A 13240-nucleotide genomic window follows, 5' to 3' on the forward strand; every position below is an offset into this window, starting at 1 on the left:
TCATCCTTTTTTATTCTTTGTCACATTTCCAATGATCATGAAGTACTGTACATACAGAACAGCATTGATGCCCGTGTGCAAAGTGAAGAGTGAAAAGTATGTCAGTGTGACACAATGAAAGGTCCTTTCACAGAAAGGTAAAAATAAGACAACGTACATGATTTTGTAAAACGAAATTAAACAAACGAGCAGAGGTAGTGTCTGTTTTGAATCATAACAATAAGACATGAATACAAATCTTTACATGCATACCTAATGTCAAGACACAAAAAAAGGCTTAATAAGACTTTGAAGTTGCTTATAACAGCGACATAATTCACGCTAGGCTACATAATCCGTTATGGCGAGAAAAACAAAAACAGGACATGGAAGGGGTCACAATGCATGAAACGAATGCTTTAGGAATCAGGACATAGGGGAGACAATTCAGTTACAGTCGGGTGTAGCAACAACCGCTCAAAGCTGAGCCTAGGGCGACACAATTGCGTGAATGCTTTGAAACATGGTTGGCGTCTAATGTGGGGAGTTGAAAGTTTCCCAACAACATTCTCACAAAAGAAGGGTTCCAGTGTTGCATTAATGCCAGGGCAATTCCAGAAGATTCCAACAGGACAGATTCAAAAGCGTGTATCTTGGTCCATTCCCTTATCTAATTTATTACGGCAACAACGAGAATGCAACAAAAATGAAATAGAAATAATGCTCTATTAAAAAGTGAGGCCGCCTGTGAATAATAGGCTGATTATTTTCCTCACAGGCAGACATCCCATAATAGTCAATGGCGGAGTGTGTATAAAATACAATACAACGAGCTCTGTGTTGTCTTCTTGGTGTTCCAAGTATTCCCTCAAGGCACTTGAGATGAGCCAGTTCCCAGTGGAATGCTGGAGAGAAACCGTTCAGCTGTTGGTATTTCGCCCTTCGTGTTCTCCCATGACCTCACGGAGCGCTGAGCTTGCACTAAAATCCCTCAGATCGGGATCGATCCGCAGCCCCACTGCACACCTGGTGATTCTGAACAGAAATTATAATAATAAGTAATAATAATAGTGGAAAAAAAAGTCTACGTAAATCTGGTTCTTTAATTTCCTCGGGTCCCTTTGGCGGCGGTCAGTAGAACTCGAGGAGGTACTCGGGGTAGATCTGGTTGCTGTCGAAGATGACGTAGATCTTGGGGTTGCCCATGTCGTCCACGCAGCTGTCGTAGAAGTGCGTGAAGCTGGTGTCCTTGGAGGGTGGCCGGCAGTACATGGGGTGTCCGGCCGTGTACTCGCCCACCAGCACGCGTGCCAGGAACATGGTCTTGAAGGGCGGCTCGCTGGCGAAGATGGGCGGGGCCAGGCCGTGGCGTTGCAGCGTGGTGTTGTGCTTCCCCGTTGTCAGGCAGAACTTACTCGAGTATTTGGCGTCCCGGGCGAAGTAGCTCCCTGGGGAGAGATGCATTGTGGGGCATTTGTTACACGTCGACAAAAACATTGAGACGTCGACAAAAAACAAAAACAACAGCAGCACTGTGGACTAACCCTATATGTGTTTGACGTCGCCGTGGAAATCTTTAGTTCTACAGTCGTTATTCAACAACGTACGAGGGATGAAAGTCCTAACTAATGAGTTGCTCATTATATTGTTCATCCGTTGGACACCTTTCGACCCAGCTGCTACAGATTTGATAACCACGATATAAAAAGGAACATTTCCACTTTTCAAAACGTAAAATGCCAACATGAACCTCCTAACTCTGTTCATTAGATATTCCCCATCCACACGTCTAACCTTCTCAGAAGCGGAATTGGAAAGAAAATTGTCCGGCTGAACTTTTCCACCAAATCCTATGATCCTCATGCTTCCCAAACTCATCATATTAAGCCTGTAATATATTGTTTTGTACGTCCTTATAGGAGGGAGGCTTTGCTTCTACAGAATCCCGTCTGAGACGGAACTCTCACAGAGGAGGAAGACTGGATTTGTGCTATTAGTTAGCCTCTGTCCCTGGGGAGGGCAAAGAATTGCAACCATCAAAGTATATTGAATACTGAATATATGAATGATTGTATTTTTAATCATTATATATTTTTGTAATCCTTCTGACACGGTTCGTTTTCATATAGATAATTATTTTGTGCCCAAAACTTGCAGTTTCTTCACATCTTTGTTTTCCCTCTTTCGATAGGGGGGCTACATGTGTGTCCTGAAACAGAGCGGAGCATTGACAGGCCTGGCCGTGTTGGTGTTCTGCCCTGCAGGCCTGGCCCAGTGAGGGGGGGGGGGGGGCTCCGCCCAGTGGGGGGCCCGAGGCCCGGTGTAACGGGTCGGCTGGCCATCATTTGGCAAAAGGGTTTGACTGCGTCACTTCCAATCCAATCAGAGGGTTGGACCCTGACCTTTGCCGTACACGTCCCCATGGCTGCCGGTCAGCCGCCAGTCGAAGTTGTACGTGCAGATGGCCTGCACGTTGCTGTGGCCCGTGCCGTGGAACAGCATGCGCTCCTCGATCTCCATCGTCCGCTTGATTTTGCGCAGCTGGGTTTTCTTCCTGTCGGAGTCGGGCAGCAGACATGACAGAACGAGCCATGATTCATCGATGGGTTTAAACATCGGTGGACGGCAGAGGATGACAAGGAACCTCAGCTAGCGTGGACGTGATTAGGCTGGCGTCACGTCACACACTGTCATCCGTGGGTTCTGGTTCGATTCAGATCGCGAGGAGGAAAACCCGTAAAGTCGTCATTTTGGTTTCCATGATATGCATCTAATTCCGTCGAGTGACACCAAACACTTCATTAAATAGCGTGAAATTGGATTTCACAAAGAGCAAGAGAAGTCCGGCTCAACCCGCCTTATGAACTACGCCGTTGTTGATTGTCACACGTTATCAAAACTAGAGCAGTATCGTGTTATTATTTGTTATTGATTCGACTTCTCGTTTTCTACTCAATGAAATGTCAGAATGCAACAGTACCTGCAGAAGAACTCCCAGAGGTCGAGGTTCTGCACCCTCTGTATGGACTTGAGGGGGTGGCCCATCGTCTTCTCATACAGACGGGCCACCTCCTTAAACTCGTACGTGTCTCTTCCCAGCGAGACGAGCTGCAGGAGCATCGACAACAGACACAGATGTGGGATGAAACACTTCTCAAGGCGGAGAAACCTAGGGGACTTGTTTCGGCCATTTAGTTCCAAAATCAGCAACACCATATTAACGCAGACTCCTCTATAGATTAGAGCTTGGCAATGCATTGTTGTTTTTTTTACCCGTTACAGCAATATCACTACACAGCATGGGCCTAATATTCGTGCACTGACCTAGAAACTGGTTTCTTACCTGATATGGCTCGTCTGTGTTTATTCTCTCCCAATGGCACGGTACAGGCAACGCCAGGTTATCACAGATAAACCTAGAGAGAGAGGGAGAGACAGAGAGAGAGACAGAGACAGAGGGCGAGATAGAGGGAGAGACAGAGAGAGAGAGAACTTAATTTGAATTCCTTTCTTGTGGAACAACACCCAAGTCAAACCTGCTTCAGTGTTTCCCCCAGCACTGTATGGTTAAGGCGGCCGCCCTAACAACAATAGGGCCCCGCCTTGACTACTAATGTAATGAAAAAAAAAAAGGTTACACAAACCAAATGTTTGAGTAACCTGAAGGCATCCTAGAGCAGCAGACATAAGCCCTACCTGCCTTCTGAATGACACATATCTAAATCATCTTTCAATTTGGTTAAAAGTCTGAAGTCTGCCAAGATACTTTACATTATAAATATGGCATTGGATGAATTGGGCTATTGACTGATGGCTGTGAGATGATTGGTTGGGGACTGACCTGAAGCCGGTTGCAGAATGGAGAGCCCGTTTGATTGGCCGCTGCTTCCCTGTGGTGACGTTGATCTGTCTCATGACTGGACGGAGCAGAGCAGAGTTACACTAAAGGCTTCATTTAGTTGGCATGCGAGAGATTTACATATCATTGTGTCCGATTTTCACAATAAAAGTTGAACATATATTAAGTCTAAATATTTTGAATTGGCTTGTATATTATACTGTATCCTAATAGTGTTTATTGATATTAAGAAGGTAAATGTTCAGTTGGTTAAAAAATATAAAATAATTAAAAACATATTAGATAAGAGTTATCCCATTGACTTCAACTACCGTTCCCAGTGTAAGTGCGGAAACACATCACCACATATCAACACAGAATTGTGTACCTGAGAAGTCGAGTCTGTAGGTGTATTTGGCCGTGTAGAACTCCATCACCCCGTGCTGGTTCCTGCTGTAGCACTGTTCTATCTGAGCACTGGTCACAGAACACGCTGCGCTGGGGTCCACCTGGGGGTCACAGGGAGATCCGACCGGTTAGTCAACACGGAGGAAAAGGTGAACAGATGTCTCAAAACAACGTGACGGTGAAATTGGTGCCAGGGGGCAGGGCTGTGATTTACAAAGGTATGCAAGTCGTCTGGGTGATGGACACATGTTACCTCAAACATATGCCACACTCCACACTCTGCCAGGTAGAACCAGCACCAGCTGGGCTCCGTGGTGTCCATATCCTCCATTTCAGGGGACTCGGCTTCCTCTGCTGATCTGATGGCTAACATATCTAAAGAATGGCTAGAATCAAATGCAAATCACATGCAAAAATGACCAACAAAACACTAGAGCCATTTCCATGTTCGAATTATAAAGTAGAAATTGTGCTTCAGTTTGGTATCATGCGATTTTGAAATAGTCTAGAAGGGTACGTTTTGCATAAGGTGGATGCGAAAGCAGCATCTGAGTGTCGAGATGAATCCTTTCACCACAACATTGAAGGACACCAGCTGTCACTCCACCACACCCGAAGCCTCGCCGCGGCGGGGTCTTACCAGCAGGGCTCAGCAATCCGTGAGAGGCTCGCCTTCGTCTTTCAAAAACCGCCCACCCGCTTGAAATAAAGTGCAAGCATCCCAGGAGAGCCAGAGGAAAACACTTATCAGACGTACATGGTTTCTCTTTCTATCGATTGTTTATATTTGTTTCCGGGCTCGTCACGATCCTTACGTCACTGCGCTCGTCACGTGCCAACTCGCTTTTCGGGAAGTCGCTAAAACGATCGTTCATAGCCGGGTTTGATCGGGTCTGTTCGGGTTTCTGGGCGACGTCAAGGCAGATGTGATGGTAACCAGGGGCAGAGAGCCTGGACGACCGGCAGCCGTCGGGATGGCGAGGATGTGTCGCTCAGCCGCGGACATGCTTCACATTCCACGGGCTTCACTCCCTTAGATGAAAACAAGACACTTTTGAATGTGAATCCAATCTTTAAAAAGGGCAGATTTGGGGTCGGGATGTTTACGCACGTAGATTTTCTTTCTTTAGATATACGTATAGGTTATACAATTCCTATATCGGGCCATATTATAGTTGACCATTTGGAAATTGGCTATCAAATATGCCTTTATTTTCAGGAATACTTCAAGGATCCAGTAATGAATCCCCAATTAGGGAACACTATTTTTATTATGATATTGGTGAGGAGGCTTCCGATGTAAGTGACGTCATCTGCAAACTATTGCCACATACATCACCTCTCGTGAGGATTAAAATAGTGCATTTATTTATATATATATATATATATATATATATATATATATATATACACACGTCGTTGCACAACGTAGTTGTGCAGCGACAGTAAACTGTAATGATTTTTCAAACAAACAGAAATTGTGTGCAAAGCAGAGAGACATGTAATCGTTTTATTTTTTACATTCATTGTTCCGTCCTCGGTATGTCTATGGTATACCCTGACGGCCAGCTAAACTCTCTCCCAAACACCAGGACTCTGTAGGTTATTTCTCACTTCCACAGGTTTATTGGATGCAAGGGAAAAGGTGAAACTGCAAGTACAGAAATAAAAAGGCTGAATAAATTAACAAAGAATAATGGATATCATAAATAAAGCTTGAATAAACTAATTTCCAATCCACTATAACATGTTGCATTTCGTTTTGTATTTAACTCAAATGTAAATATACAATCATATTTACATGTAAACAACATTAATTTTGGTCATTGTAACACTATTAGTGCTGTCAAAATGGCATGTGTGAATTAACATGCCGTTCGTATGGCCGTAGTACATCTAGACTAACTAACCCTAGATCTTTAGAAGATACCTTAAAAAACGTCACCAAACTTCACACTGGAGTCAAAATAATAATGAATACTTTCAAAGGAAATTAAAATACAAAGAATACATACCAACGATGCTACGTTAAACATAAGATGTTAACAGATTCAATTGGATTGCATTAGATTCACTTGACTTAATGAAATGCGGAACCAGTTAGAACGTGAGTGAATGAAGGGTCACGCGATAGGCCAATTCGAATCATGTGATCTTAAAGTGACAACGTCTTAAATAGGAACACATAGGAAATGCATATTGCCCAAACACATAAGAATTCAGAAATGCTGACTAAATGTAAAACATATCTTTTTAAACATTAAACATGAAACTTCAAATGCTTTTAAGATGTTTTCTTGCTCATAACAAAACACTCCCCGCCTGACGTGGATACACGTCACCCCAAAGTCCATGCACAACACATCTTTTTGTCTTAAACAGTCTGTTTACTGTGCCTCCGGAGGTAGAAGAAAAACCACTTCATTGACTGGCCTGAGAAAGAGGCTAGTCCCGCCTGGTTTGATGACCTTCACCTCAACCTGGCGCACTTTTCCATCTTTGCTAGGGAAGGCCTGTGCAATCAGTCCAAGAGGCCATTCGTTTCTTGGTACTTGGCTGTACTTAAGGAGAACAACGCTTCCAGGCTGGATGTTTGGCTGAGTGGACTGCCATTTCTTGCGGGCCTGCAGTGTTGGGAGGAATTGCTTCCTCCAGCGGTCCCAGAAGGTGTTGGACAGGTGCTGAACCTGTCGCCACTGGGCCTTGTAGAGGTCTGCAACTCCAAACTCACCCGCAGGAGCAGGGACAATGTTTATCTTTTGTGTGAGAAGAGCAGCTGGCGTGAGTATGAACGAGTCATCAGGGTCCATTCTTACTGGAAGAAGTGGCCTGGCGTTGATGATCGCTGCGACTTCTGCCATGAAAGTCACCAGCACTTCGTGGGTGAGCTTGTCTTTCAGCTGGAGGAACATTGCGTCTAAGATCCTCCTCGCCAGCCCTATCATTCTCTCCCATGATCCACCACAATGGGAAGCATGTGGGGGATTAAAAGACCAGGTGCAGCCCTTGTCTGAAAGGTAAGTCTTTACCGCAGTGCTGTTAATGTTTGAGGCTATCTTCAATTCTTTACAGGCGCCAATGAAGTTCGTGCCGCGGTCTGAGCGAATGTGTTTGACCGGCCCGCGCACTGAAAGGAAGCGCCGTAGCGCGTTGATGAAGCTAGAGGTGTCAAGGGATTCTATGACTTCTATGTGCACAGCTCGTATGCTCATGCACGTAAAGATCACTGCCCACCTTTTACTTCGAGCGAAAACACCTCTGGTCTTGCGTGAGGAGACGTTCCATGGGCCGAACACATCCAGACCCACGCTGGAGAATGGAGGATCAGTTGACAGACGATCGGCTGGCAGGTTAGCCATTTTCTGGATGCTGAGTGGAGCTCTGAGCCTTCTGCATGTTATGCATTGGTGGATGATGCTGCTTACCCTTTTCTTTCCTCCGACTATCCAAAGGCCAGCTGAACGGACTGCCCCCTCTGTAAAGTGACGGCCTTGATGATGGATTTGCTCATGGTGGTGTCTGATGAGTAAAGTGGCGATGTGATGCTGGCCAGGAATAATCAGGGGTGTCTTTTCACCCTGATCGAGACTTGCATGATGAAGACGGCCTCCAACTCTGAGAAGGCCGTGTGTGTCAATGAACGGGTCTAGATTTCTGAGAGGGCTTGTTTTTGGCATCATTTCTTGTTTTTGAATGCACTTTGTCTCTTGGCTGTAGACTTCCTGTTGAACTGCTCGGATGATTACAGCTGACGCCTTCTCTGATTCTTCAACTGTAGATTCAGCTTTGCAGTAATGCCAGCCCTTGCATGCTCTGTTCTCTCTGTGAGCTGTCTTGAAATGACAGGCTATATGAATGAGGCGAGTCACTGCACGAGTTAATGACTTCCAAGTAGAGAACTTAGCAAAGCGTTGTGAATCCAGCTGCTTGTTTGAGGCTGTAGTGCTTAAGGCAGACACCAGAGGACGGATGTCTGGGTCTGTGCTCGGGTCAACAAGGTCATACGTGCTCTCAGAAATGCTGGGCTCTGGCTTAGAGAGAAATTTGGGCCCACTCAGCCAGTTGGTGTGCTTCAGTTGGCCAGCAGGGACGGAACGTGTTGCGTGATCTGCAGGGTTCAGGTCTGTAGGTACGTAGCACCACTGGTCTGGTCGGGAGGATCTTCGGATGCGCAACACCCGGTTGCTGACATAGACATAAAAGCGTCTGGTCTCATTGCCAATATAGCCCAGGACTACTTTACTGTCTGAGTAGTAGGTTACGGCGTCAAGCTGTAAGTCTAGTTCTGCTGAGACAAGGTCTGCTAACTCAACAGCAAGCACTGCTGCGCAGAGTTCAAGCCTTGGCACTGTGTGTTCAGGGCGGGGAGCTAGCTTGGCTTTGCCCATCACAAATCCAATCTGCTTGTTGCCATTACTGTCTGTCACTTTCAGGTAACATACAGCACCGATAGCTTTGACTGACGCATCACAGAACACACACAGTTCTCTTCTTACCGCTGCTGACGGTGATGCTTCTGTGTAGCGCCTTGGGATAGAAAGCTCAGCGAGCTCGGACAGAGAGGCTCTCCATGATGTCCAGGCATCTTCCATGGCTGGAGGTAAGGGCGCGTCCCAGTCACCGTTCTCCGCCGTGAGCTTGCGCAGGATAGCCTTGCCTTGGACTGTGACAGGCGCGACGAATCCAAGTGGGTCGTAGAGGCTATTGATTGTGGACAAGACACCTCGTCGGGTGTAAGAATTGGTCTCACTGGAGACATTAAAAAGGAAACAGTCTGTCTTGAGATTCCAGTCAATCCCGAGGCTGCGCTGTAGCGGCAGCGTGTCTGCATGGAGGTCAAGGTCTTTGAGGTCACTCGCGTGGTCACTGGATGGAAAGGCGTCCATGACCTCTTTGTTGTTCGCTGCAATCTTGTGGAGCCTCAGATTCGACTTGGAGAGCACATCCTGTGTCCTTTTTAGCAGGCTAACGGCAGCTTGAACTGTGGGCAGAGATTTCAGCCCATCATCGACGTAGAAGTCATGCAACACGAAGTGCTGCACATCTGGGTCGACGTGGAACTCGCTGTCTTGAACAGACTTGTGTAGACCATGAATAGCCACTGCAGGTGAAGGGCTATTACCGAAGACGTGGACGTTCATGCGGTAATCCACGATGGCTTTGGAGGGGTCATTGTTCTGGAACCAGAGAAAACGTAAGAAGTCACGGTCTTCTTCTCTTACCAGGAAGCAATAGAACATCTGTTCTATGTCAGCTGTGAAGGCAATGGCCTCTCTTCTGAACCGGATCAGCACTCCCAGTAGTGTGTTGTTCAGGTCAGGTCCCGTTAACAGCACATTGTTGAGTGATACGCTGTCGTATTGGGCACTTGAATCGAACACCACGCGTATTTTCTTAGGTTTCTTCGGATGGTACACACCGAACGTTGGTAGGTACCACCTTTCTCTGTCTGGGCTGAGAGGGGGGGCTAATTCAGCATGACTGTTGCGAAACATGTTGTCCATGAAGGCGAGAAAGTGGTCTCTCATCTCAGGCTTCTTGTCAAAGTTACGTTTGAGAGACATGAGACGTCTCAGCGCCTGGGGCCTGTTGTCAGGGAGCCGTGGGCGTGGGCTCTTGAAAGGTAATGGCGCCACCCAACTGTTGTTTGAGTCTTTTTGCAGTCCTTCCTTCATTATCTCCATGAACCTTGCATCTTCAATGGAGGGAGCCACCTGGTTGTCATCCCTGGTCCGCCTGAACACTGTGCATCCAAGGTGGTCGGTTTCACAGAAAGGCTGGTCCTCAGAATACGCAGCTGGGGGATCACTGAGGGCCTGGGTGTCATTGAACCTCTCCTTCACATGGAACACGTTGGGGCACAAGTCAAAGAGAGTGGGCCGTTGCAGCTCTGTGGTGTTTGTGTGGAACGTGCTAATAGTCAACGGTCTGTGGACATGTCCTAGGCACACATTTCCGACAATGACCCATCCCAGGTCTAACTTCTGTGCATAAGGCAGGTTGTGAGGGCCATTCACCTGTTTGCGGGCTTTATGTACCCTGATAATGTCCCGTCCTAAGATAAGCATAATGGGGGCTTGTTGGTCAATGTCTGGAATGAGGTGTGCCACTGACCTTAGATGAGCATGGTGAAGAGCTACTTCAGGGGTTGGGATCTCCTCTCTGTTGTTCGGTATGTCGTTACATTCTATGAGGCTTGGCAAAGGGACGCGAACAGTTCCATCCAGAGACTCCACTTCATAGCCACTGGCCCTTCTGCCTGCTGATTGCTTCACTCCAGCACACGTTCTGAGTGTGTAAGGAGCGCTTGAACTTTGGTCGTTGAACATGTCAAAGAACTGTGAGCGAACCAGTGACCTGTTGCTCTGCTCATCCATGATCGCATACAGTTTCACTGCTTTTCCTCTGTGGCCAGCTGGAAACACTTTGACCAGGCATATTTTCGAACAGGAGCGGTCTGTGAGTTCCCCACCGCAGACTTTCGTGCATTTGTTGGTGACCTGGGACCTCGGTGAAGCTTCATCCTCCTCCCCGCCGTGCTCAGAAGCAGGATCAGCCTCCTGCTGCCAGGGTGCGGGTCCTGGGTGAAGCGCTGTGTTGTGCCTGTCGCTCTTACATTCAAAACACCGGACATTGAGTTTGCAGTCCTTTGCTATGTGAGATGAGGAAGAGAGACATTTAAAGCACACATTGTTTTCTTTGAGGAGTGTTCTGCGCTCATCAATGGGCTTCTCTCTGAATGCCCGGCACTTGTAGAGAGGGTGTGGCTTTTTATGCAACAGACACAATTTATCGCAATCGTATTTTGTTGGAGGCTCACCCGTGTCAGATGTTGCTCTGGGTGACACCTCTGTCTTGTGGACGGTGACTTCCCGCTGTCTGTTCGGTTTCCACGCTGTCTTCTCTGTCCTGGGGGCTATGTCTGTGTTGCCAATGAGGCTGAAGCTTGGGCGTTTGCAATGTGAGCCTGTTGGCAGACAAAATCGACAAAGAAGCCAAAGGGGGGATAGTTCACCTGGTTTTGACGCTTGTAGGCTGCCCCGGTCATCACCCACTTGTCCTGGAGACGAAATGGGAGTTTCTGTACAATTGGGTTGACGCCCCTCGCCGTGTCAAGGAAAGCTAAGCCTGGTAAGTCTCCTTCAGCTTTAGCAGCCTGCAGTTCCATCAGCAGATCACCCAGCTTTGTCAGCTTAGGTCCATCTCGGTTTATTATTTTTGGAAAGGAGTCAATGCGTTTGAACAGAGCATTTTCGATTGCTTCAGCTGAGCCATATGTTAGCTCGAGCCTTTCCCATGCCATGGCCAGTCCTGCTTCTGGCCGATTGATGTGTATTGCTCTTATCTGCTCAATATGCTCTGCTGACTCCTTCCCGAGCCACTTTAGCAGAAGGTCCATCTCCTCACTCGGTTCCAGGTTAAGGCCTCTGATGGCAGTCAAAAAGGAACGCTTCCATGCTCTGTAGTTTTGGGGTTTGTCATTGAAATGAAGCAAGCCTGTAGCTACGAGCTCACGGCGGGCTAGATATCTGACAAAGTCATTTATGTGTGAGCTGCCATCATCTATGTGAGGAGACTGGGTGTAATTCTGTGGTCTGAAGTGGTGTGCAGGAGTAGCATGCTCACCGCTGGACTTGATGTGAGGCAGGCGAACGTCTCCAGGCGACCTTTTGACTGGCTCGTGGAAGTCCTCTCGTGCACTGATGTGAGGCTGCTGTGAGACGAGACGATGTGGAGTAGCATTGTTCTGATGCGGATAGAAAGGACTGGCTTCAGGCTTTAGTGGTGGAGGTGACACGCTGTGGCTAGGGACCGGCGCACCTTGTATGTCACTGTTATCACGTGACTGGAATTCTGAATCCTTTTCTTTAATTTGATTTAACACATACTCCTTTGTGCGTTGTGAGGCTTCTATAGGAACAGAGTCTATGTTCAGGTCACAACTATGTCTCTCACTGGTTACATCAGCAGCAGCTTCAAGTGCCTCTGCTTCAGCAATGGCTGCTGCAGCCTCTTTTTTATGTTTGAGTATTTCTAAAGACGCTTCTAACTTAGCTTGTTGTAGCCTCAGATTAGCTTCTTCTTCAGCATAGGATAGGCGTGCCTTTGCTGCTTCGGCTTTCGCTCTTGCTTTGGCTGCTGCAGACCCCGCTGATGATGCGCTGGATGTCCCTGAACGCCATACTTGCGAGCGTGTCCTTAACGATGCGCAGTGTGGGTTCTCTTGTGCTGCTGTATTTCCATGCAAATTCTCCTCTGTAGCCTGTGACTCACTGGCGTGCATGGTTCCAGTAGCACTTGACTGTAGAGAATGCTCCATTGGTCGTCCACTGGATGCGTGTGACGATGCCATATCGGTTAGCTTCCAACTTGCTGTGCTGTATCTTGTTTGCTTGATAGCCGTTGTTTCACTGTTCCGTCCTCGGTATGTCTATGGTATACCCTGACGGCCAGCTAAACTCTCTCCCAAACACCAGGACTCTGTAGGTTATTTCTCACTTCCACAGGTTTATTGGATGCAAGGGAAAAGGTGAAACTGCAAGTACAGAAATAAAAAGGCTGAATAAATTAACAAAGAATAATGGATATCATAAATAAAGCTTGAATAAACTAATTTCCAATCCACTATAACATGTTGCATTTCGTTTTGTATTTAACTCAAATGTAAATATACAATCATATTTACATGTAAACAACATTAATTTTGGTCATTGTAACACTATTAGTGCTGTCAAAATGGCATGTGTGAATTAACATGCCGTTCGTATGGCCGTAGTACATCTAGACTAACTAACCCTAGATCTTTAGAAGATACCTTAAAAAACGTCACCAAACTTCACACTGGAGTCAAAATAATAATGAATACTTTCAAAGAAAATTAAAATACAAAGAATACATACCAACGATGCTACGTTAAACATAAGATGTTGACAGATTCAATTGGATTGCATTAGATTCACTTGACTTAATGAAATGCGGAACCAGTTAGAACGTGAGTGAATGAAGGGTCACGCG

General features: G+C 46.7%; 1 protein-coding gene across 8 annotated transcripts; it reads right to left on the reverse strand.

Moving 5' to 3' along the window:
• parp11 (poly(ADP-ribose) polymerase family member 11) lies at window positions 1-13185 on the reverse strand. 8 transcript variants are annotated; one of them, XM_079755473.1, is made up of 9 exons: window positions 5041-5536; window positions 4866-4924; window positions 4479-4611; window positions 4206-4326; window positions 3821-3896; window positions 3323-3395; window positions 2960-3087; window positions 2382-2533; window positions 1-1427 (listed from the first exon to the last, which is right to left on the reverse strand). In XM_079755473.1, the coding sequence occupies exons 3-9, from the start codon at window positions 4596-4598 to the stop codon at window positions 1111-1113; spliced, it is 987 nt and encodes a 328-aa protein (XP_079611599.1). In that variant the 5' UTR covers window positions 4599-4611; window positions 4866-4924; window positions 5041-5536; the 3' UTR covers window positions 1-1110. The 8 variants fall into 8 exon arrangements, with proteins under 8 accessions (XP_079611599.1, XP_079611600.1, XP_079611594.1 ...); XM_079755474.1 differs by having other exon boundaries at window positions 4479-4600; window positions 5041-5535; XM_079755468.1 differs by adding an exon at window positions 13126-13185 and having other exon boundaries at window positions 4479-5257.
• Window positions 13186-13240: the final 55 nt, after the last annotated feature.

This window comes from Pollachius pollachius, assembly GCF_949987615.1.
Source record: "Pollachius pollachius genome assembly, chromosome: 18".
Taxonomy (NCBI): domain Eukaryota; kingdom Metazoa; phylum Chordata; class Actinopteri; order Gadiformes; family Gadidae; genus Pollachius; species Pollachius pollachius.